A 21,625-nucleotide genomic window follows, 5' to 3' on the forward strand; every position below is an offset into this window, starting at 1 on the left:
TTACTCAAGATTATAGAGGGTGCAGAGAGAAATTGGAGTAAATGACATTAAAGATTTAGTATATTTGTAAAAAAAAATTGTCTCACAAATGTCGGTTGCGTCTTACGATTGTGGACGTCTCGCGACATAGGCATGTCGGTTGCGTCTTACGATTGTGGACGTCTCGCGACATGGAAAAAATAGTCCGAAAAAAATTATAAGTGTCACTTTATTTTTTTTTTGATGCCTCACTCTTTTGCAAATAAGTCATTCTTTAGTGTATCTTATCAAATTTCCCGTGGAGAAGACAGAAAGAAAGAGAGAGAAGTTATTGAAAACCCGAATCGAAAATGCTTACTATTCTCTTCGCTCTGTTCTTCCTCGCTTTTACAATCACACTTCTTTTCAAGTTCATCACTGCTGATGGTATCCACTACGAATTCCTTCTTCCCTTCCTTCTTACGTATTGCTATTGCTTCATGTCTTGATTTATTTTGTTTATATGCAGGGGATTTCACTTTAATATCAAAAAGGCACCCAAAACGCGAAGAAATTGAAGATAAGGCGAGCATAATTTACTATTTGCCTCCATGATTTCATCTCTACACTTCTTCAACTATATATATATATATATATATTAATATGCTAACGATTCTGTGAAATGTGCATTAGGTTGTTTGGATCACTGGGGCAAGTCGCGGCATTGGTAAGTGTGTATAGAGAGTATATTTATTTGGTTATTGCTTAAGATCTCCTTCTTTATGTCCATTTTGTATTCACGCAGATTCATAATCCAGGATGTTGTTCCTGCTAGTGTACTATTTTGACAGTTATTGGTTGTTCTATGCCGAAACTGAAATAATTATTTTGTTCACTTTAGAATATGTGCTGAGTTGCATGAAAACTTTGTAAAGAAATGTACAAGTGAAACTTATTTTTATTTTTTCTTTCAAATTGACCCTGTTTGTGAATTTAACTTATAATGGTAATGATATGAGAGGAAATCTGGTGTCATAACAAGTTGGTCTTTCGTTTAAGCATGTTTCATAGAGTAATACTTTCTACAAGCTTTTTTTTGGTTAAAATGGTTGTCTATATCCATGTGTTTTATCTTCTCGTGAAAATATATGATTGGAACAATGGGGATAGTAGTTTAATTATTAGACCGAAGATATTTGATTTTGTTTGCTAAGTACTGAAGTTGATGTTAGGATTGGATTTGAAGTGATCACAAAGGTAAAATTGGATATAATTGAATATCCTTGTTCTCTTTAAGGTGTTCCATTCAAAATTAGTTGAGAAGAGTGTTTGAGGATGGCTAAACAAGGGGTGGATTGAGTGGAAGAGTAGAAATCAAAAGGGTATTAATTTCCAATGAACTGTTTTTTTATCTGTTTGTAGTGTTTTGGTCTTAAATCTTAATCATGATTGCATAATCTATTTGGGCTTCATTTCTTTTTACCTGTGCGTATCTATATCTTCATGAATCTTATAAAGTTTTTGGTTGTGACAAAACATGTTAAGTTTGTTTACTTTAATTTTGCCCCATATGAAACATTTGGTATCTTCATATTTTGACCACTTACTCGTCGTTGGAGTTCTATTTTATTAGAATGATTGGTTTTTGACAACTTACCTTTAGCTTTCTTGTTTGTCTAAATTTATTTTTAAGGGGAAGTTCTTGCAAAACAACTTGCAAGCTTAGGTGCCAAGCTTATATTATCAGCTAGGAGTGAATCTGAACTTGAGCGTGTTAAGAAGCAGCTAATTGGTATGTACATCCATTAAAGAATTCTTAACCTCCAATCTATATCTTTTATTCTTGCATGACTTTATTTATGCAAATTATATCATTTATCTCTTCTATGTTTTTTTTTTTAATTTTTAATGCAGGTAAATATGCTCCTAATGAGGTGGTAATTTTACCATTGGATTTGGCATCTGGGGAGGATTCTTTGAGGGAAGTTGTAGATAAAGCTGAATCATTTTTTGGAGGTGCTGGTGTTGACTACATGTTCCATAATGCTGCATATGAGCGCCCAGTAAGTCACTGGTTCTAATGATCCCAAATCATACATGTCCATTCACCCAAAATTGTTGATGGAATCATTGGTTAATGATTGTAGATTATATTGCTTTATTCACATGTATAATGTATTATGTTGTAATTGTTCAAAGCATTCTCCAAATGATAGTTTTGCTCGAATTCTTGGCTTGACTTTTTTATTTTCTTTTTTTGTGGAGTGGGTTTGTAATTATAGTATTGCTTTGATAAAACTTCACCTTTTGAAGATATAGGTTGATGCATAACTTCATTGCAATCTAGCAAAGGGAAATTTGGTTCTAACTATTTCATGACTCTTTTCCAGAAATCGTCAGCAATTGATGTTCCTGAGCAGAGCCTAAAGGTATCATATCACATGCCTTCTTACCGAAATCTATTTCATCTTTGGAACCAACCATGATTACCTCATAAATATCACATGCTTGATTACTAAAATCTATTTTATTTTTTGAACCAATCATGTTTACCTCATATATATGTCCTTTAATGTTGACAATTGAGGGGTTACTTTGTTTCTTTGATACTTATTGTTATCAGAGTTACTTATCCTAAAAACCCTATTTTGTTTTACATGTATGGTCAAATAAGGGCCAATCTGAAAACAACCAGTGGTCGAAGGATTAGAGCAAAATTTGAGAAGAAGATAATTTTGTTTATTTTTTTATAGTTAATTAAATAGGATAATTTTAGAAGAAAAAAATAAGAAAAATAAATAGGATAATAACTAAATTAGAATGATTCACAAAGCAACCAATTTTCCAAATCCCTCTAAAATGTCTTCTTGAAGAGGATAGTGCCTTCTTTCATGGTCAAAACTCAACAAGCCTTCACTGTAGAAAAAGAAGAAGAAAAGAATTGGGATTGTTATCTTGTATGTGAGGAAATTGTGCACATTTTGCATCATCTTAAAAGAACTATTGGACAAGGAACTGTCTGAAGAAATCATGGTCATCAAGAAATGGATTTTTTTTAAAGTTTTGTATTAATATATTGACCTTCATTTTTTTGAAATTTGCAAAAGAAGAAAAGATAATGTTAGAGAGAGAAAATAGGGGTAAATATTAAAAAAGAAGACAAATAAACATAGCCTTTAGATTTTTCTTTCTAAAAAAGTTGAATTTTTCACCACTAGATTCTGGATAGCTCAATGCTAGAGTGTATTCTTCTTTAGTAGGGGTCAATAGTTGACCCCTACTTGGGTGTGTTTCCCCTTTAAAAAAATAGATTTTGGATAGAATCGATACTCTATCAAACAAGCCTAAGGTAGAAGGAAATAAAGATTGCATACTTCTTATCATTTTGTTTTACTTTATTTAGTCCTATCTAATCTAGATATAGCTGATGTAATTGTGAGTCTAACAAAGTGGAATACATTAAAGTTGTAACATGATTCTTAGGTATTGTGATTTTCTGATACCTGGTTTTCTAGCAGAATTGTATTTCTGACCTTTTGATCTATTCTCCCTAGCCAAAATATGGTTCTATACTGTTCTCTGTTACAGTTTACTTAGAAGATGAAGATAATCTATACACTGTTATCTTATTGTTCAATTTTTATAATATTTGACAGGCTACATTTGAAGTAAACTTGTTTGGAGCAATATCTCTTACGCGACTGCTAGTCCCTTGCATGCTGAAGCGTGGAAGAGGACATTTTGTTGTGGTATGTTGAGAATGACACCTATCTCTTATTGGAGAAAAAATGAAATTGTCAATTGATTTATTCCTTGTGGATGTGTGTTTTTTCTTTGGGGTAAAAGGATTTTGGAGTTCAAAATTATCTTTACATTAAGTTCATCTGCATCAGATTTTGCATATGTACACATTCTAATTATTGCAAATGCAACTTTTCATTTTATTTTATTATAGATGAGCAGTGCTGCTGGAAAGACACCTGCTCCAGGCCAGGCTGTTTATTCTGCTTCAAAATTTGCCATGAATGGATATTTCCATTCTCTGCGATCAGAGGTATAATCACACAATTCTTTTCATAGTATGAACAATTTACATAAATATTTTGAGAAGATTTGCTTGGAATAAATAACCAAAGAATGTCAATTATTCCAACATCCTGCATACATAGAAGACTTTAAAAAATAGAGAACGATGTGTTACTCTCACCGCACATGTTATAAGATCACTATGAATCAAATGAGTGTCCCGATTTTGTAAGATCTCTAGGTGTCTTTTTTAAACTTTTTAGTTTTTACACAACCTCTATACTATTACTATTCATGGGCTCACGCATTTGAACTTTATTTTATCCTTTTCTCAAGGGAAATTTAGTAAATTAGTTTAACTAAACCTTCCTTAAAACTCACCAAAAGACAGATCTATCTTATATTGAATGGTGGAGTGAGTAGTTGAAAGATTATTTACAAGGGCCATACAAAAATAATATCCTTCAATTCTGTGCCATGAACCCTCTATCATATCAGTTCTCACGAACGAATAGTGATATGAGACACTCCACTATTAGAGTTTGGTATTATTTTATTAACAATGACATTTGATTTGTATTAATTTCTCCCTCCTGCATAAATTTGGGTACATTCATTTTGTATTTTCGAATTGGCCTAATGAGAAAAAAATTTAAAATTTCCATCACTTGGTATGGACCATTTTATTATGTAAGATAAAAACACATCATCTTAGCTTCTTATTCTTGCAATTACAGCTCTCTGTGAAAGGAATCAATGTTACTGTTGTGTGTCCTGGGCCTATTGAAACAGCAAATGTTGACAAGGAAAGCCTTTCTGCACAAAAGGTCAACTCAGAGGTAACATTTTTTAATTGAATTAATAATAGCTCATACTTGGATTACTCCTCCCCTCAACCCAAAACAAGAAAAGAAATTTGTAATTGCTTAACATGTTGTCATTGTTGTCAAGTCTATATAACTGTACCCTTCTTCTAGGTCAAAATGCTGAACAGCTTTCTGGAGAATTTGATTACTCACAAGTCATAACTTCTTCAAGAGTGGTTATAGCTAGTATCTGATTTTTCTCTAAGGACAAAATAAGATGTATTCCATAATTATGTTAAGTGTTGATCTGTCCATTATTTTCTGAGGTGAAGAATCTCTTGTGCTATTATGTATGGAGTGCTTCTACTTTTCTCAAACGTGATGTTACCTCTTCATATTTAATTTCGTAAGGGTGAACAAATGATGTAGAAAAATCTCACCACATATAGTGATTTTCTTATACACATTGGTAGGTTTGAATACTTCTAGAGTTCTAGTCTAAGTAACGTGGGCATCATAGCTATTGGGTACTTTTTTATCTTCTCTTGTAAATGTTTGTCCATAGATCTCTTAAGATATGATGCTTTTTAGATTATTATGTTATCTTATGAATTATGATACACCTTAAGTGTAAATGGGGGGTCGTCCTAGCTTATTAAATTTAAAAAAAAATTAAAATAAAAAAATTATGTCATCTTATGGTACCTTGATTGGGATGTCTTCACTTCTTTTTGCCAGAGGAGGGTTTCAGCAGAGAGATGTGCAGAGTTGACAATTACTGCTGCAACTCACAATCTTAAGGAAGCTTGGATATCATATCAGGTACTGTAATTGTCCTTGTTTCCCCCCGTTATTATAGTCTGTTGTTTAGTTATGAAGGAAAGAGATATTGTAGAAATGTGGAAATAGTTTTCTAGAAATAAGGTAAGTTTGGGAATTGTTTCCATGCATGGGAATTGTTTCTCCCTCATCAGATTTCGACGAGGACTCGAATTTCATTTTTTTGGAAGGCCAACATCAAAAGAGGTGCACCAAAAATAAACAAAAGGGTAACGAAGACCTTATACATCGTACTAATCAAAAGCAATATGTCGATAAAACCCAAATGGAGCGGACTAGTACCCTGAGATACTAAAGAATTGGATTATGTAGACTTTTTGTTTAATATTTTCTCTCCTTATACTCACCTAAGAAACTAAAGATTTCAAGCTTGATTCTCACTAAGAACACTTTGATTTAAAGGGGGTCATTACTGTGGGAATCATGCTAGTCACCTTAAGAATAAACCCGAGTAAAATAAAAAAAGAACATACCATAATTACAATATTGTGAATCAATTCTCAACCTATCTTGTCTGAAGTTAATAGTGGCTAAATACTTCAGAATAGAAGAATGATAAACATGTAAATAAGGAATACGGTATAAATGCATGTCATTCCACCCGTGTCAACAGTTTTGTTGAGTACAATTGATATCCAATTTTTGTTTACATTATTACTTTTTTGCTCTGTAGTGATTAATGCTTGAAGAGAAAGCTTTGTTGGATCTTTGCAATTTTTCCTTTGGGAACTTTATAAAATTCTTGATACGTGTGTGACAGTTACTGTTTTAAGAACTATGAAAACTTTGAACAATAACTGATTATGTAGAGAATCTGCATTTGAATAAATTACATTGGCTTTCTAAAACTCATGTTTGATTCATTTTCCAGCCTGTGCTTGCTGTTATGTACTTGGTTCAATACATGCCAACAATTGGATATTGGCTTATGGATAAGGTATGTTTTTTCTAACTAAGACATATAAGATAGGAGGACTGAAGGAATATAAGGATGAACGGAGTCAGTCCCATTTGGAAACACATATTTTTATTTTTGTATACGTGGATCCAAATGAGATTACGCTTGAAAATACAACTAAGTCGGACAAAGATTCCGATAAAAGTGTTTCCAAATGCATAGTGTGAATCTAGATGAGTTCACGTTTGGAGATAAAACTTAGACTCAAAAAACATGAAGTGCATCCAAATGGCCTGTTAATTCCTAATTGTTTATGGAATTCCTTCAAATTCAAATTATAATACTAATAATTTGTTTTCTGAATGGGCATAGGTTGGTGCAAAACGGGTGGAAGTTGCAAAGAAAAAGGGGGGCACATACTCACTAAGCTTACTCTTTGGGAATAAGAAGGAATCATAAGACAATCAAAAGTAAACTTCCAAATATGTTTTATCTAGGTGAACATTTAAACCGATCCGAACCATCCAAATGTTATACCGACTTAATCTGATCCGCCAGTTGTAGGGTAATCCTATATACAGACTTTATTTTATGTTTCTATTAATAAAAAAATTGTTTGAAATTATTATTATTATATTGATATCTTTTTACTTGATTTTGTTTAATTAATTTTAAAAAATATGTCAAAAATCTATACAATTGTCAAATTGATCAAATATTTGATTATCAATCTTGGCACTTTTCACTCATTTAGTAAAGTCTTTTGTCAAGGGAGCATTTGCGGGGGAATCAATTCCTTTTGGAATCCATGGGAAACCGATTTCACGAGAGCCAGCAAAATAATACGCAAGGTCTGGACAGCTTTTAAAGGAACCAAATTTATGATGACCCTATAAATATCTTGTAAAGAGATATTCCCAATAAACTTATGTTACCTTGCCCATCAACAAAATTTGTAGATAGACAAAAACAATGAAAATAATTGGAAAAGAAGAAGAAAGTAGACACAATAACTTTTTGATTGCTTGTAAAATCACCTGAGCTTCCCCATTATAATGAAGTGCGGTTTTCTCTTAGAAATTGCAATTAGTGACTATTAAAATGAGTTGTAGCCACATACCTATATTATGAAAGAAAATGAAGATGCTTATAAGCTGGGGGGAAATGAAACAAAATCCAATCCAGTTCAACAAGAAGCAAAAAAAAAAATGTATGGATCTAATGATAAAAAAGGTAATGTAGAGTTGTTTTTTACAGCATTCTAAGCCTCTCAAAGGGAAGAATATAAAAAGTATTAAATATACAACAAACACAAATCTCACTCATTTTTTTTTCTCCAACACTAAATAGTAGAAGAACCAACTATTACTCCTCCCCATAAGAAAACCAAAAATGAACTTTATCATTATAGAAAACAAATCCAAGAGATAAAAAATGTGCTCACTTGGCGCCTTTCATGTCCTTGACTGGATCAAACCCAGGCAAGGTTACTAAGGTATTGACCCAAGCCACCCCTTCCAAAGCAGACCATTCCACACCTAATTCTTCCGCCTCCATTTCTTCTTCTTCTTCTTCTTCTTCTTCATCTTCCTCCTCTTTCGTTTCTTCTATGATCATTTCTACACCATTTCGGGTGGTTGCACAGTAATCCAATCCAACAGGAATGGAACAATCTCCATCGTTCTTGTTGCTTGTATTAACATCATCCGAATCAATTTTCATTTTGGATGTTGCAGCAGAGAAGTTTGAGTTTGTGTCTAGAAAAAGGCATACTACTGCACAATCATCCACTTTTGAGGTTGGATATTTGAACCTCCAACCTCTAACCGCATGTTCGACCACAGTTCGAGCAGCTGAGGCACTTGTTGGGGAAGAAGCAACAATATTCACGACTTCTTCGTTTGAGAGCACATCCCATACCTGTCAAAGAAAGAAAATCAAAAATCAAGATGGAACATGGAAATTTAAATTAAATGGCTGATCAATTTTGTTACCAAAGAAATTTATTAACATATATATATATATATATATATATATATAGTTTAGATTAATTCTTGAATATGACTACCATATATGATAATTTCTTACCCCATCCACCAATTTAAAATGGGTTTGACTTGTGGTTGAGGTGTTAAATTATTAGAAGTTGCTTTCCACAACTTTATTATACAAACTTTTATCATTTTAAAAAGGATTTGTTTCTTGAACCTGCATTAAAAACTCATTTTGCTTGCTTAGCTTTTAAATGACTCAAATTACTTCCGATAGTTATGGAGCTGCAAAAATTGGTATAGATATGATTTAAGAAGTTAACAGAGTTAGGATTTAAGCCATTATTATAGTGCAAAACGAGGCCGACACAAGTTGAAAAGAAAAACTAGGCTTTGATGCAAATTCAGTATGCAAAATGAACTTCTATTCTCCAAAAATAATTATATAGAAAATCTTACCCCATCCGTAGCAAGGATCACAAACTCATCTTTGTCATTAAGATGTCTGTAAGTAATTTCAGGGATGGAGATTAGACCATAATCCTTGAGACAAAAATCACCAAAAGCACGAGCCATGGCAAGACCGGGGGAGTTATTGTTTGGCAACCACACTCGGGATACATCAGGCTCATCTTGAAGCGCAAAAACACGTCCTCTGCATTTGCGAATTCTCTCTGCTTCCTCTGCCATTATATTATAGAAAAACAAGTCAGAAAAGAGACAGAGAACTAAACCAAGTAGAAACATAGGCATATAATTTCAACTTATTTGATTTAAGTGAACATCCCACAATTGGAGTAAATACTACCAAGAACTGAAGTTACTAGTTCAGCATATCATCAAACCAAATACTTTGGATCACCAAATATTGAGCATATCACCAAAAAGTTTGAAATGAAAAACCAAAATCACTAGAGCACAGCAAGGTCATGCCTTTTTTTGTGAGATTAGGTAATTTATGGAAGAGGCTAGCACAACCTCCCACCGCCATAACCCCCCATTTCAATCAAGGTGTTTCAGTGATAATCAAATATGAGACCTCAAACGTCTTAGTTCAAGATTTTTACCATTTGAGTTACCATAAGTGAGAGAATGTCATGCATTTATCATTTACACTGAATTACAAATTGCCATCATGCATTTGCATCTTATTTTATTTTGACATAAAGTTCTTGCTTAAATGTAAAAAGAGTTCTTATGAACAACAAAGATGGTCATATGATACAAGGTCAAAGAAGTTGTACATTTTTTAATGTTTTTTTCATTGTTTTGTTTAATTCATGGCAATTCATGTTGATACTTGTACTAAACTGATTTGATATTACCCACGATCGACGTGACTTTCACATTTACCACAGTTATTTATGAAATTTACTTTTTCATAAAAGATGATCATATGACACAAGGCATCAACCCTATACACATGTTCAACATCTCTAACATAATAATACATCAAAACATGCTATACTTTATTACTCTAAACACTCCATAAAAAAGAATTGTTCAAAGAATGAGAAGCTATAACAAACTGAACTTCCACCACATATTATAAACAATGAGGGTTCCAAATAAAACGGTTCAGTTTGGCATTTCTATAAATAAATAAAAATCTGGATACAAATACAGTGATATGCATGCAGTCATAAATAAAGAGCAGTTTCAGTTAATACTTGGGAGATTTGGTTTGAGATCCACAGTCAACTGAATAGCATTAAGAGAACCATCTTTATCTCTTGTACCCAGAACAGCTCTTGAGTCACCAATATTACCAATCACAAGATGATGACCCTGAAATAATAATTTTACCATCCTTACCAACTCTTGGCAGTTATGTCTGACAAGGATGAACTTTAATCTATTAAAAGTCAAAATTACCTGTTTTATAAACGTAACTGCCGTTGTCCCGCTGCAAAAGCAGTCTATGTTTCCATGGTTCTTTAGTTCCCTATCCATAACTTTAAAAGCCTTCAGAAAGGACTCTTTCAGGTTCTGAAAGATGTCCGGGTCTTTTCCTAGTTCATTACCATCAATTGCTGAACGGGTTTCTTCATCAGCAGTGAGCAACGATGTGCTTTCAGAATTCATGCTTCCAGCTCTATTAAGATTGATCTCTCTGAGAACCTCATCACTATTTGATTTCCCTTCCCAATGGGCACTCAACTTTAGGGGAAGGGAGTCCCTCACTTTTTTTGCCACCAAATGACCATAGGGTCCATGGCCATCAAATACACCACAGAACACTGTGTCTGATCTTGAACCGAAATTCTGTAAATCAAGAAGCCACCACATAAGAAATCGTGCATATGCACTACATACAAATTAAAGAAACAAAAAGGACAAATTAATTAAGTGTGACAAGAGCCACTAGCATGATTTCACTTGTTAGAATATTACAAACTTATCATTTTTTCCATGGAATTTAGAATACTTGAAGGGACGATTCTTTTTTTTATCCTTACCTTCCACCTTTATGAATGAAGAGGCTTAATTATAACTCAGTTACGAATTCTTTTAATATGGATAACTTGACTAAGGCCTTAAAATAACTTTGTTTGATGTAGATTATTAAAAATTATATTATTTAGGTAAAAAACATTGGGGTATAAACATATTGTTAGGATAATAAGAGATGAATATCCTCTAATCCAAGCAAATACACAATTAAAGAAAGCAACTAATGAAAATACAAACACAAGATTCATAGCTTGACAAAAATGCCTACATCTACTTTCGAAACATGAGATACTTCTAGTTTTTTACTTATTAAGAATATTATAAGAGTGTTACAATGATTCTCTTACAATTAAACCTCACACACAACTCGCAAGAAAGCAATACTCTCAAGGCAAAGACTTGGGCTCAGAGGTTAATACCGGTTGCACCTTTATAGAAGACCCAACTAGATCACTCCAAGAACCCAAAAAGTATTGCTACCATGTTTTTCTAGTATTGTTACCACAACAAAAGATCTAATTTCCTTGTGTGGTAATCTTATTTTTTATCATCAAGATTGTGCACCAAAAAGATCTAATTTTCTTTTGTATAATATTCTCTATTCTTGTAACATGAAGTTACTTAAATTCCGTGAATCACTTCCCAATATAGAATGAAAATATATATATATACTTGGGGTTTCTGTTTGAAAATAATGAAGACCAATGAATCAAGGAATGTGTAGATGTCATATTCGGACAATCAACTCCATGCTATTGTACTTAGTATGGGGGTAATCTTGTCACTTGATGAGCAAAAAGAAATTTGTCATTTCTAGAAGTAACATTGAAGTCGAATTCAGAACTTTACACTGGGAATTTGCAAGGGAATATAGATATGTTGAGTACTTGTTGATCTTGAAATAGTAAATGAAAATGCTATGAAACTTCACAGAACCAAGTACTTCACGATAGAACAAAGTTGATTGAGATGCACAAACTTCATTTTCGAGAATATAGAAATGTGGGTGAATTCAAATTTTGTTCCTCATAGAATCAAACAAATGACTGACATTCCCATTGAGCATGTTCTTTGCAAATTCTGAAGATCTCTGCAACAAGCTGGGCATGTACAGCTTGAACTACACAATTTAAGGGAGAGTATAGAATACTGTGTATTATCTTAATCAACTTTTCTTAAATAGATTGGAAAATCTACCTTAAATAGATTTGATTGATTGATTAATTAGAATAAGATCTTACACTATAAAGAAGGTTTCTGGTATATATTCATAGCAGCATGTATCATTGTAAAAATACAATTGAATTCAAGAATACAAGATATTCATCTGTCTTTAGAGGAACTTTCACATTGTTATTTCAAATTCTCAACATCTAATAAGGTCAATTTTTAGCTATTTAAAAATACCATTTCCAGAAAAGGACGCCATAGTATATGTTTCCCAACAAGTAAGCACAATAGAGAAGTTAAGTATAACTTTGAGAATGTATAAAAGGGTAGACTTAATTTTAAAATTGGATAAATGAAAAGGAGAAAAACATCTGAACTGGACTTAGGAAGAGTCTAGAAATATATGAGTTTGCAAAACAAATAACAAGACAAGCACTTTACAAAGTGAGAATTTTGACAAAATCAAAGATATGGGTCCTTCTTGATGTCTCACATACAATAAAAAAAACTAAGAGAATAACAAGCTGATTATTTCATTATTAGGGATATGAGCATGACAAAGTGTACAACTCTTTCAAAATCTTGTCAACCCTTTGAAATATATTAGTAATAAATCACAACAACAACAAAAACCACAAAAGCACTCAACAATTTGTCAAAAGAACTAACCTCCCATACAACCATGGCATCTTGATTAGTTCCTTTTCTGCCTTGTTGAGTGAAGAGTGAAGCAATTTCTGAGGACCCATTCAAGAACATTCTCCCTGGGATTCTATGCACCAATTCTTCTTTCCTATAGTCAAATGAGGAACTCCGTGACCCATACTTCTTCTTTGGGTTCTTCCTCTTCCTAACTCCCAAAGGGGAATTAGGAGGAGGAGTCCTGCTTTCAAAAGACAAGCAGGACCCCATCCTAAGGGCCCTGATGATATTGATTAAGCACTCCAGACCAGCAAGGCAATGATAACCTCTATTTTCAGTTGATGGATCCGTTACAATTAAGTTTGAGAAAGAAAGAAAAAAAAACTACCCTGGAAGAGTTTCTACACTTAGACTCTATTTGCAGGCTAAACAACAACAAAACTTTGAATAATGAATAAATCCTAAATGTGAAAGCCAAAGCTTAACCATCATTGGGAAAGTTTCAAATGACAGAAGAACAATGAATCAAGGAGCTGATCCAAGCTAGTAATTGGGTTATTATCTTTCAAACAAATATTGGATCTTTCACTTCATTAACACAATTTAGGAAATTTGATCTTTGGAATGAGGATAGAAAATGAAGCAATCCCACACAAATAATAAAACAGAGAAACAACAATTCAACAGTAACTGGTTAAATTGGATAAAATAGAGAAAAGACGGCTAGAGATAAGAACAAAAACATGAAAGAGGATGCCCAGAACGGAACAGAAGATATGGCTGAGAAAGAGAAAAAAATTGGGGGGAAAGAAACGGAAGATGAGGTGAGGATAACAGATTCAGCTGGTGAAAAGGGCAGAAAATGGATATCAACAAAAAAACGCGCTTGGAGAGATTAAGAGAGAAACTGGGTGGGAGGGGTCCAGGAAAATGAAGAACCACACAGACCACAATAATAATATCAATTGTCCTGACCGTAGGAAGACTGTCACTTTCAAAATTTGAGATCTTGACAAACAAACAAACAAACAAACAAACAAACAAACAAGAAACAAACAAATAAACAAGAAACAATAGATGGGTAATTGAATTATGAACAGTAGAAGATATGTCCAGAAAAGGAGATACTTTGAATGAAATGCAGACGAAATTCCTATGAAAAGAAGGAAGGAAGAATAACTTAGCTCTCAAGTCTGGCTATGGTTGTGTGTTCTTTGACCATGAAAAATAATATGGATTTTGATTCCACCTCTCATTTCTCTTTTCCACTTGTTTTTCTTCTTCTCTTCTCCCTTTTTATGCAATTTTCACTTCTCTCTCCATCCATCTCTATCTCCCTTATCATATCTCCATTTATTATTATCATAACCTATCAATATGGGTCTTCCAAATTTTTATTATAAATCCTTCAATTTATATTTCTCAAATATTTTAATATTTGATAGGTTAATTGAAAATAATCATTTTTAAAAAATTGTTGAGATAAAAAGTGAAATGATTTTATTTTTATTTTATAGGAAGATTTGATTGAAATATATGAAACTATTTTAAGTGAAAAGTAAATAAAAAAATATTTTTTTTTAATAAAGATTAACTTTTTCTAACTAACATTATTATTGGTTTTGATTTTTGAAACAAAAAAACTTATAATGTATAGGTAGAAGAATTGTTTTTAATGCTATTTGATTTTTTTAGAAATTTTTGTAGACACTATTTATATTATATTTGGTACATTAAAATTTTATATTATTATAAAAAAATTAATTTAATTTTTTTTATAAAATATAAAAAAATAAATAAATATATAGGTGGGGTTATATATTTATTTGTGATTATAAATATTTATAACTAAGGACATCTGTATATTTTCTAGTTAATTACACATTAAATTGGAGAAAAATTGTTTTAAATAGGATAATTGGGATAGAAAATTGAAGTAAGACTTTTTCATTATGTTTGTTTAAATAATTTATTATGTTAAAATTTTTAATAATTATTTTTTAAAAGTGAAAATATTTAAAATATATTAATATATAATAAAAAATTATATATTTTTTAAAAAAAATTAGAAACTAATTTAATATTTTAATTAATGAAATTATTGTAATTTAATTGATAAGAACATAATCAAAAGAAAGTATGTTAGATGTCATTTAAACTAGAAAAAATTTCGTGCATTTAAAACGTCCCGCGTTCATTAAATTTGTCGTTGAATTTAAAATATAAAGGGTTATTAGCTTAACATTTTTAATTTTATTTTTAACCGTAATTTAGTTAGTTAAAAATGTCCCGCGTTCATCAAATTTGGTGTTGAATTTAAAATATAAAGTGTTATTAGCCTAATTGGTTAAAGAGTTGTACTAGTTTTGTTAGGTTGTGAGGTAAAAACATACCTTTAACATTTTTAATTTTATTTTTAACCGTTTTAAGTTTATGGGCGGGTCAACCCAAAATCCGACTCAAATATCAATTTACTCTCACATATATATCCAAATTAACCACAACTCTCCGGACACTTTCAAAATTAAGCATCATTATATATATATATATATTCCGAAATAACAAGTTCTAATATTACCTTTTCATTGTTCTTATTGAAACTAAAAATAAAATATTTTATCACATAATTAATATTTTTTCACTATGAGTTAACATTATCATTTAACAAAACAACTTAGGCACGGTTGGCACGATCGACACGATTGGCACATCACAATCGACGACACGATCAACACGGTCGACACAACACAATCGACAACACGATCGTCATGAACGACACAATTCGCAAAAATAGCACGATTGACATAGCCACATAATCCCTTATTTTGCAAGCGCTACTAGGGTTTCAATCGTACAGATCGCGTTATTGGGGTTTCAATTGTACAGATCGCGCTTCGTTGTATTCGATGTGGCACAGTCAATATCGCACAATCGAAGTCAAGATCGGCACTAACGACACGATTGCCACGAACGAAACGATCGGTAGTGTCGCGGAAACCCTAGTTGGATCATTCACAAGCGCCGCTAGAGTTTCAACCGTTCTAATCGCGCATCGCGATAAACGTCGTTGTTTGAATCCGTCTGCTTTTGCCATTTTGAATCAGGAAACATGAAAGCTTCTGCAATAGGGAATCTTTCTTCTTTGTCAACATTTGGCTCAAGCCTGACTAATTCTCTTAAACAGGCACTTGAGGTATCAAATTCCTACTCCACTCACCCAAAGAAAGTCCAGGATGCAGATAACCAACAGGAAGGAAATAGGGGCACATACCCCATTACGTCTCATAAAAACAAAGACACTCTAGCTAAAGAAGGAAAATATGACACCCCTGAATTCGTGATCAAGAGCATAAATGTCAACTCTGTAAAACTCTAGGTATGCCTTCTTCCACTATAGCATTCGATAATTCTATTAAGATGAATGCCAACGGAGATAAGAGCAAAAATGAAATACATACTAATTGCCCAAATAAACAAACTTTTTCAAATGAATTTGTTGCTGAATCTTTTAAGAATCAGAATCAATCCGATAAAACTGGTAAGTCACAGAGGAAAAAAAGAAAGCAAAATAAAATAGAGGCGACCAGCAAGAAGAAGGAAATTACAGAGGAACAAAAGGAAAATAGTGCTGGTCTGGAAGAAATCAGGGTTGGAAACAAATGTCAGAATAATGCAGTAAACAAGAAAGTAGGGGAAACAGGGGAAACCGAAAAGAAGGCTAAAGGAAAATGGATGGTTGATTTTAATGAGAGGGCAAACCTCAAAGGGTTGAGAAACCAAATTTTAAGGATGCTGATGCAAGCTAAGAATGGAGAAACGATTCTCAACAAAGAAAGGGCTCATCAAATCACTATTCAGGTAAACCTGCACTACCTCCAAGATTGGAACCTTCTAAAAAAAGAGGAGTATGACATTATTGTTAGCTGGTCCGTCAACACATGAAAGAGTTGACAAAATGTACCAAGACAAAGGTTTATACTCTGAAGAAGAACCCAAATTGTCAGGTTGATCAAGTCTGGAAGAAAAATCCAGACACAAAGTAGGGTCAAAACTTAGCAAAAGAAAGTGAAAACAAAATCCCAAAAAATGGACAGATTTTCCTGGGTGCGTTCAAATCAAAGGTGGAAAAACTTGAAATACCTTTGAGTTCAAACTACCATCAGACGTGGAAGAAAAATGCGTTCGATCATGGGAACAAGTGATAGTGGGTAATTATATTGGGAAAGAATCTGTCACTTTTGATGCCACCAAGGAAGAACTCATGAAGCAATGGGGAAAAGAAGGTCTAATGAAGGTCACCTATAACAGTCACGACATGTATTTCCTGAAATTCAATCAAGAGGTTAATCTTGAGAAAATTTTAGAGTTGGGACATACACACGTGGGGAAAGAATGCGTGAAGCTCGAAAAATGGAAGGAGGGTACGAGCTATGATAGTATTCCAAAAGAAACAATACAAATCTGGTTCAAGTTGCGAAATATCCCTCCCCACATATACAACGCGGAAGCCTTAAGCCAATTTGCTAGCCTTCTAGGAAACCCACTATACATGGAAAAAATCACCGAGGAAAACGAAAATCTCACATATGCTAGGATGAGCGTTGAAGTTCAACCCAGAAGCGTTCTCCCCAACGAAATTACAGTGGTGGATCGAAAGGGAAATGCTACCAATATGGCATACACTATGAATGGCGACCGTACAAATGCGTAAACTGCAATACCTTTAAACATTCTATAATGAGATGCCCTAAATTAATGGTCAGTCAGAAAGCAAACCTAGAACAATAAACGCATAATGGAGAAGCCAAGCAACAAAAGGTTCCTAGTACAAATGAAATATTTGTGGAAAAACAAGCAGCAAAAGAAAGCAATGCCAAATGGAAAGATGTTCAGAATTCGGATGAAGGAACAAAAGGAAATCAAACTCAAGAAGAAGGAAGTAAGAAAGGAAATGAAATTGATGAAATAGGGGATTCTGAAGAAGATAAACATAAATGTAAGGAAGAGGAAGATGTAGAAGATGAAAGTAAAGATACAACAAAGAAGAAGGAAACTAAGGTTGTTGATCCTCAAACACGGAAAACTGAAGTAGAGAAAAGTAGTGACAAAAAAACTTTGAAATCCTGAAAAAGAATACATTTTACTATGTTAGTACGAGTTCATATAGAGGAAAATTAAACAATAAGAGCAGACATACATCATTATCTGCTTCAATTCAATCTCCCTTCATGAAGAACGCGAGAAGATTATGACGTGGAAGAAGGCAATATGGTCAAAAGGCGGATATGGAGACAACATAGGTTGTGATATCTAGATTGTAGTCTTTATTTATTTTAATCTGTGTTTTGTAATGTGATTTGACTGCCACAATTCAGAAACTTTGGGTCTTTTGTTTGTCATCTTACAATCAAAATTAGGGTTTGTCTAGTTTTGATTATTGACCCTTCCCACTTTTGAGCTTTTTAATAAAATGGTGTTAAACCGTTTTCCAAAAAAACATTATCATTTAAGTACAATTAAAACCTACATCACACCCTTATTATGGATACAAGGATTCTAATAGATGGATTTGTTTTTTTTTTTTGTTAAATGTCAAAATGGTTATATTATATGGAATTATTATATATCAATACCTTCTCTATTATAAGAATGACATGTATCTATCTATTCTATTTAGAGTTAGTTTGTCTTTTTTATTATTATTAAATCATATACATATACAAATTCACTTATCATATACAAATTGATATGATCACCTATCACATGTTTTGTGTACTAACTTTAAGATTAATGATTAAAAGAATTTAATTATAAATACCAACAAAATTACTCCAAATAAGCTATTGAAAAGTTTTAGTTGTTAGAATCTTTAGTCTAAATCTTTAATCCTTAAGTTTATAATCTATATACTCTATGTCGATAAATTGAGATAAACTGTAATTGCGGAAACGTACCTGGATCTTTAATGAAGAACGGTTCATTAAGCCGTTCTTCGTTATTCTCTTCTTCTTGTTCTTGGATCTGGACCTGAATCTGAATGTGGATCTTCTCGTTCTGGATTTGGACCTGGATCGGAATGTTTGATGTGGGTGGGGTTTAAGTCTTCCAACCCTATATCTATATCGATAGCCTTCTTGAGAGTTTTTGAGAGATGAACTAAATCCTTATTGTTCGATGAGAGAAACAAATAGGCTGGCTATCTATATGGGTTGGGGACCTAGCCCTAATATACCCATTTATTATTCGGCCCATCAACAAAATAATGAATGGTATTTCTGCTTCTACACAAATATGTCCCCATATTTATTATAGATGTCCAAATAAGCCCATAACCTTTATACTTTAATAGATCACTTTATTTGGGCTTTAATCTTTATTATGATAACAACTAATATACAATTATTAAATTATATATGTACCCAAATATTGGAAATAATTCCAACAATCTCCCACTTGGGTCATATAATATTTCCTTCAATTGTATATTATAACCTTAAGAGCTCAAAATATTGTTATCATTACAAATACATCTATATCAATCTCGTCCATCAATTATAACAACATAGGATTAAAGCGGTTTTTGTTACATTAATTCGTAACTAAACCCTCAATAGTCACATATGTCAATACAATCAAATGACATAGATTAAACATGGGTGTGTAGTGTGGATTAACATGTAGTGTGATCTTTAACATGTCTAATACCAACTGGTCCTCCTTTATTCCTTATAGAGATCAATCTGAATAACTTTAAAATCTTGATTTTCTTTAAAAACTAAATCTTTAATTTCTTTAGAAACTAATTCTTTAAGGTGCACATAAATTCCAAATTGTATCTATACAAGCATCACAATACAAACTCCCACTAAAACTGTATATCATCTAAATATGTAATATCCATATGAACAATATGTTCATGAAAGACCTCGGATAGCAAATATTTAGAGAACGGATCCGTAATTTTAGAGTTTGTCCAAATATGCTCAATAGATAAATAAACATTCTGAATTCTTTATTTTCCAAATAGTTCGACTTAGTCAAACTCATATTACTATTAAAGTAAAAGAACTGCAAATTATTGTCACGTAATAACTTTAGTGGTCTTTCTATATCATTCATAATTTGCAACCTCGTGACAAAATTTTGCAGCCAGATTCTTTAATTGGATACCACAAAACACCTAATAAATTATGCCATCAACTTGAAATAATTCGAGTGTCTACTCAACACTCTTCCAAAAATTAATTCTTTAAACTAAAATGATGTGACACGAATTTTCGACTGTTTTAGTATCCAACAAAATTCGAATCAATATACCAAATGATCTCTATCCGATTCGATTTCACTATATGAGTATGCAATGTTTTGTTCTTAAAATATCACATTAGTTGTTTGGTTGCTTTCTTAATGATCCAAACCAGGATCCTTCAAGTATTTGTCCAACATCATAAATATTCTTAATTTCTTGATTTATATAATCTAGAGCATACATTAAACTCTTGTTTAAGGAGTATTATGTATATATATTTATTTTCAAGGCTAATCTTGAAGTACTTATGAGACTAAATTTATCTCTAGATCTTTCAAAATATCAAATAATTAAAATCTAGAAATTCTTTAGTCTAGTTTATTTTCTTTAGACCTATAAGGCCTGACCTTAACTGGACAACCTCAAAAGAATTTACTAGTTGTTTTAGTTGAATCTTTATTCCATATATAAGTTGTAATTCTTAACTCTTCCTTCTAAATGAATCAATTACATGAAGATATTCCATAAATGTTTGTTTCCAAATAAAAAAAAAGTATCTAAAGTAATTCTTTATTTCTTCATCTTTAATATGAATTGTCAATGCCCACGCCGATGTTTCTTTCACCATCAATTGACTTTTGACAATTAACTCAACCGTACATCAACACATTTACTTTAGTAATACTGAAGTTACCATTAAATGTGTATGAGTACTGAAGTTAAATTACTCTTAGAACAAACAAAACAAACTATAATATGTATTCTTTTATGCACCACTTTCTTTAGTAATTTTCTTTTAGGTGCAATATCTGCAATTCTTACAACTTCATTTCTTTATTATGTATTAAGGTATTTGCTAAGTGAACACTATTTATGTTATTTTTGTTTCAATCTTTTATTTTTCTTACACACAATTGATGTGAGTTCATATAGAGACTATGTCTCCCTTTAGACAACTACAATTCACATCAATTAACTTAAGTGTAAATAAGAAAATCCAAATTAGATGCATGAGAATACATTATTGTAACTCTGACTTTAATGCATTACTTTTGAAACAAAATAAAACATATATTATTTATGAAATCTTTATTCTAATAATACCCTTAGCAATTTTAACCATTTTAGATATAATTCTTAAAAATACAACAAATTCTAAATATGTCTTAAAAATTATATCATATAAAATGAACTTAAGATGTTGACAAAAAAATAATCCGTATAAGCAGAAGTGTTAACTTGATTAGATAACAAAACAAATGAACAACCATACTCACAAAATTTTAATAATCACATAAATTCAAAATAATGGTACGTCTCATCATAAGATATCAAACGCAACATTATTATTTAGTCTTTGGACATTAAATATTAACTTGCAAACGGTACTCTTTTGTAGTAATCAAATATTAACAATAAGTCCTGTCAAATAATTGGTTATCTTTGGATATTCCAATTATTCACATGGCCCACCGAATAATTGTTACATATTTATTACCACATGTGCATAATGTTATTCTGACCAATTATTTATCTTCCTTTGGGCCGATTAAATAACCGCATGAAATACATACACACTACCTTCTTAATT

General features: G+C 32.1%; 2 protein-coding genes across 2 annotated transcripts; one reads left to right on the forward strand and one right to left on the reverse strand.

Annotated features, from left to right (window-relative positions):
* The first annotated feature begins 251 nt into the window (after positions 1 to 251).
* LOC124919814 (dehydrogenase/reductase SDR family member 7) lies at positions 252 to 7,183 on the forward strand. Its single transcript, XM_047460155.1, has 12 exons — positions 252 to 405; positions 488 to 543; positions 652 to 685; positions 1,652 to 1,750; positions 1,873 to 2,021; positions 2,349 to 2,387; positions 3,615 to 3,707; positions 3,914 to 4,012; positions 4,722 to 4,823; positions 5,529 to 5,612; positions 6,502 to 6,567; positions 6,901 to 7,183. The coding sequence occupies exons 1-12, from the start codon at positions 330 to 332 to the stop codon at positions 6,985 to 6,987; spliced, it is 984 nt and encodes a 327-aa protein (XP_047316111.1). The 5' UTR covers positions 252 to 329; the 3' UTR covers positions 6,988 to 7,183.
* A 535-nt stretch (positions 7,184 to 7,718) lies between these two features.
* On the reverse strand, positions 7,719 to 14,063 carry LOC124919815 (probable protein phosphatase 2C 33). The gene is made up of 5 exons (XM_047460156.1): positions 12,813 to 14,063; positions 10,395 to 10,784; positions 10,190 to 10,307; positions 8,979 to 9,202; positions 7,719 to 8,448 (listed from the first exon to the last, which is right to left on the reverse strand). Exons 1-5 carry the CDS (start codon positions 13,053 to 13,055, stop codon positions 7,969 to 7,971), a joined length of 1,455 nt encoding a protein of 484 aa, XP_047316112.1. The 5' UTR covers positions 13,056 to 14,063; the 3' UTR covers positions 7,719 to 7,968.
* Positions 14,064 to 21,625: the final 7,562 nt, after the last annotated feature.

The sequence above is a fragment of the Impatiens glandulifera genome, chromosome 1 (genome assembly GCF_907164915.1).
Source record: "Impatiens glandulifera chromosome 1, dImpGla2.1, whole genome shotgun sequence".
NCBI classification, from domain to species: Eukaryota; Viridiplantae; Streptophyta; class Magnoliopsida; order Ericales; family Balsaminaceae; genus Impatiens; species Impatiens glandulifera.

Bases quoted from the DNA above. Each gene is read 5' to 3' on its own strand.
- LOC124919814 (XM_047460155.1), top strand. From the start codon at position 330: ATGCTTACTATTCTCTTCGCTCTGTTCTTCCTCGCTTTTACAATCACA. The intron at 686-1,651 runs GTAAGTGTGTAT...TTTATTTTTAAG, and splicing joins TGGGGCAAGTCGCGGCATTG to GGGAAGTTCTTGCAAAACAA. The intron at 6,568-6,900 runs GTATGTTTTTTC...GAATGGGCATAG, and splicing joins GATATTGGCTTATGGATAAG to GTTGGTGCAAAACGGGTGGA.
- LOC124919815 (XM_047460156.1), bottom strand. From the start codon at position 13,055: ATGGGGTCCTGCTTGTCTTTTGAAAGCAGGACTCCTCCTCCTAATTCC. The intron at 10,785-12,812 runs GTTAGTTCTTTT...CTTGATTTACAG, and splicing joins ATGCCATGGTTGTATGGGAG to AATTTCGGTTCAAGATCAGA. The intron at 9,203-10,189 runs GTATTAACTGAA...ATATAATGGCAG, and splicing joins TCTCAAACCAAATCTCCCAA to AGGAAGCAGAGAGAATTCGC.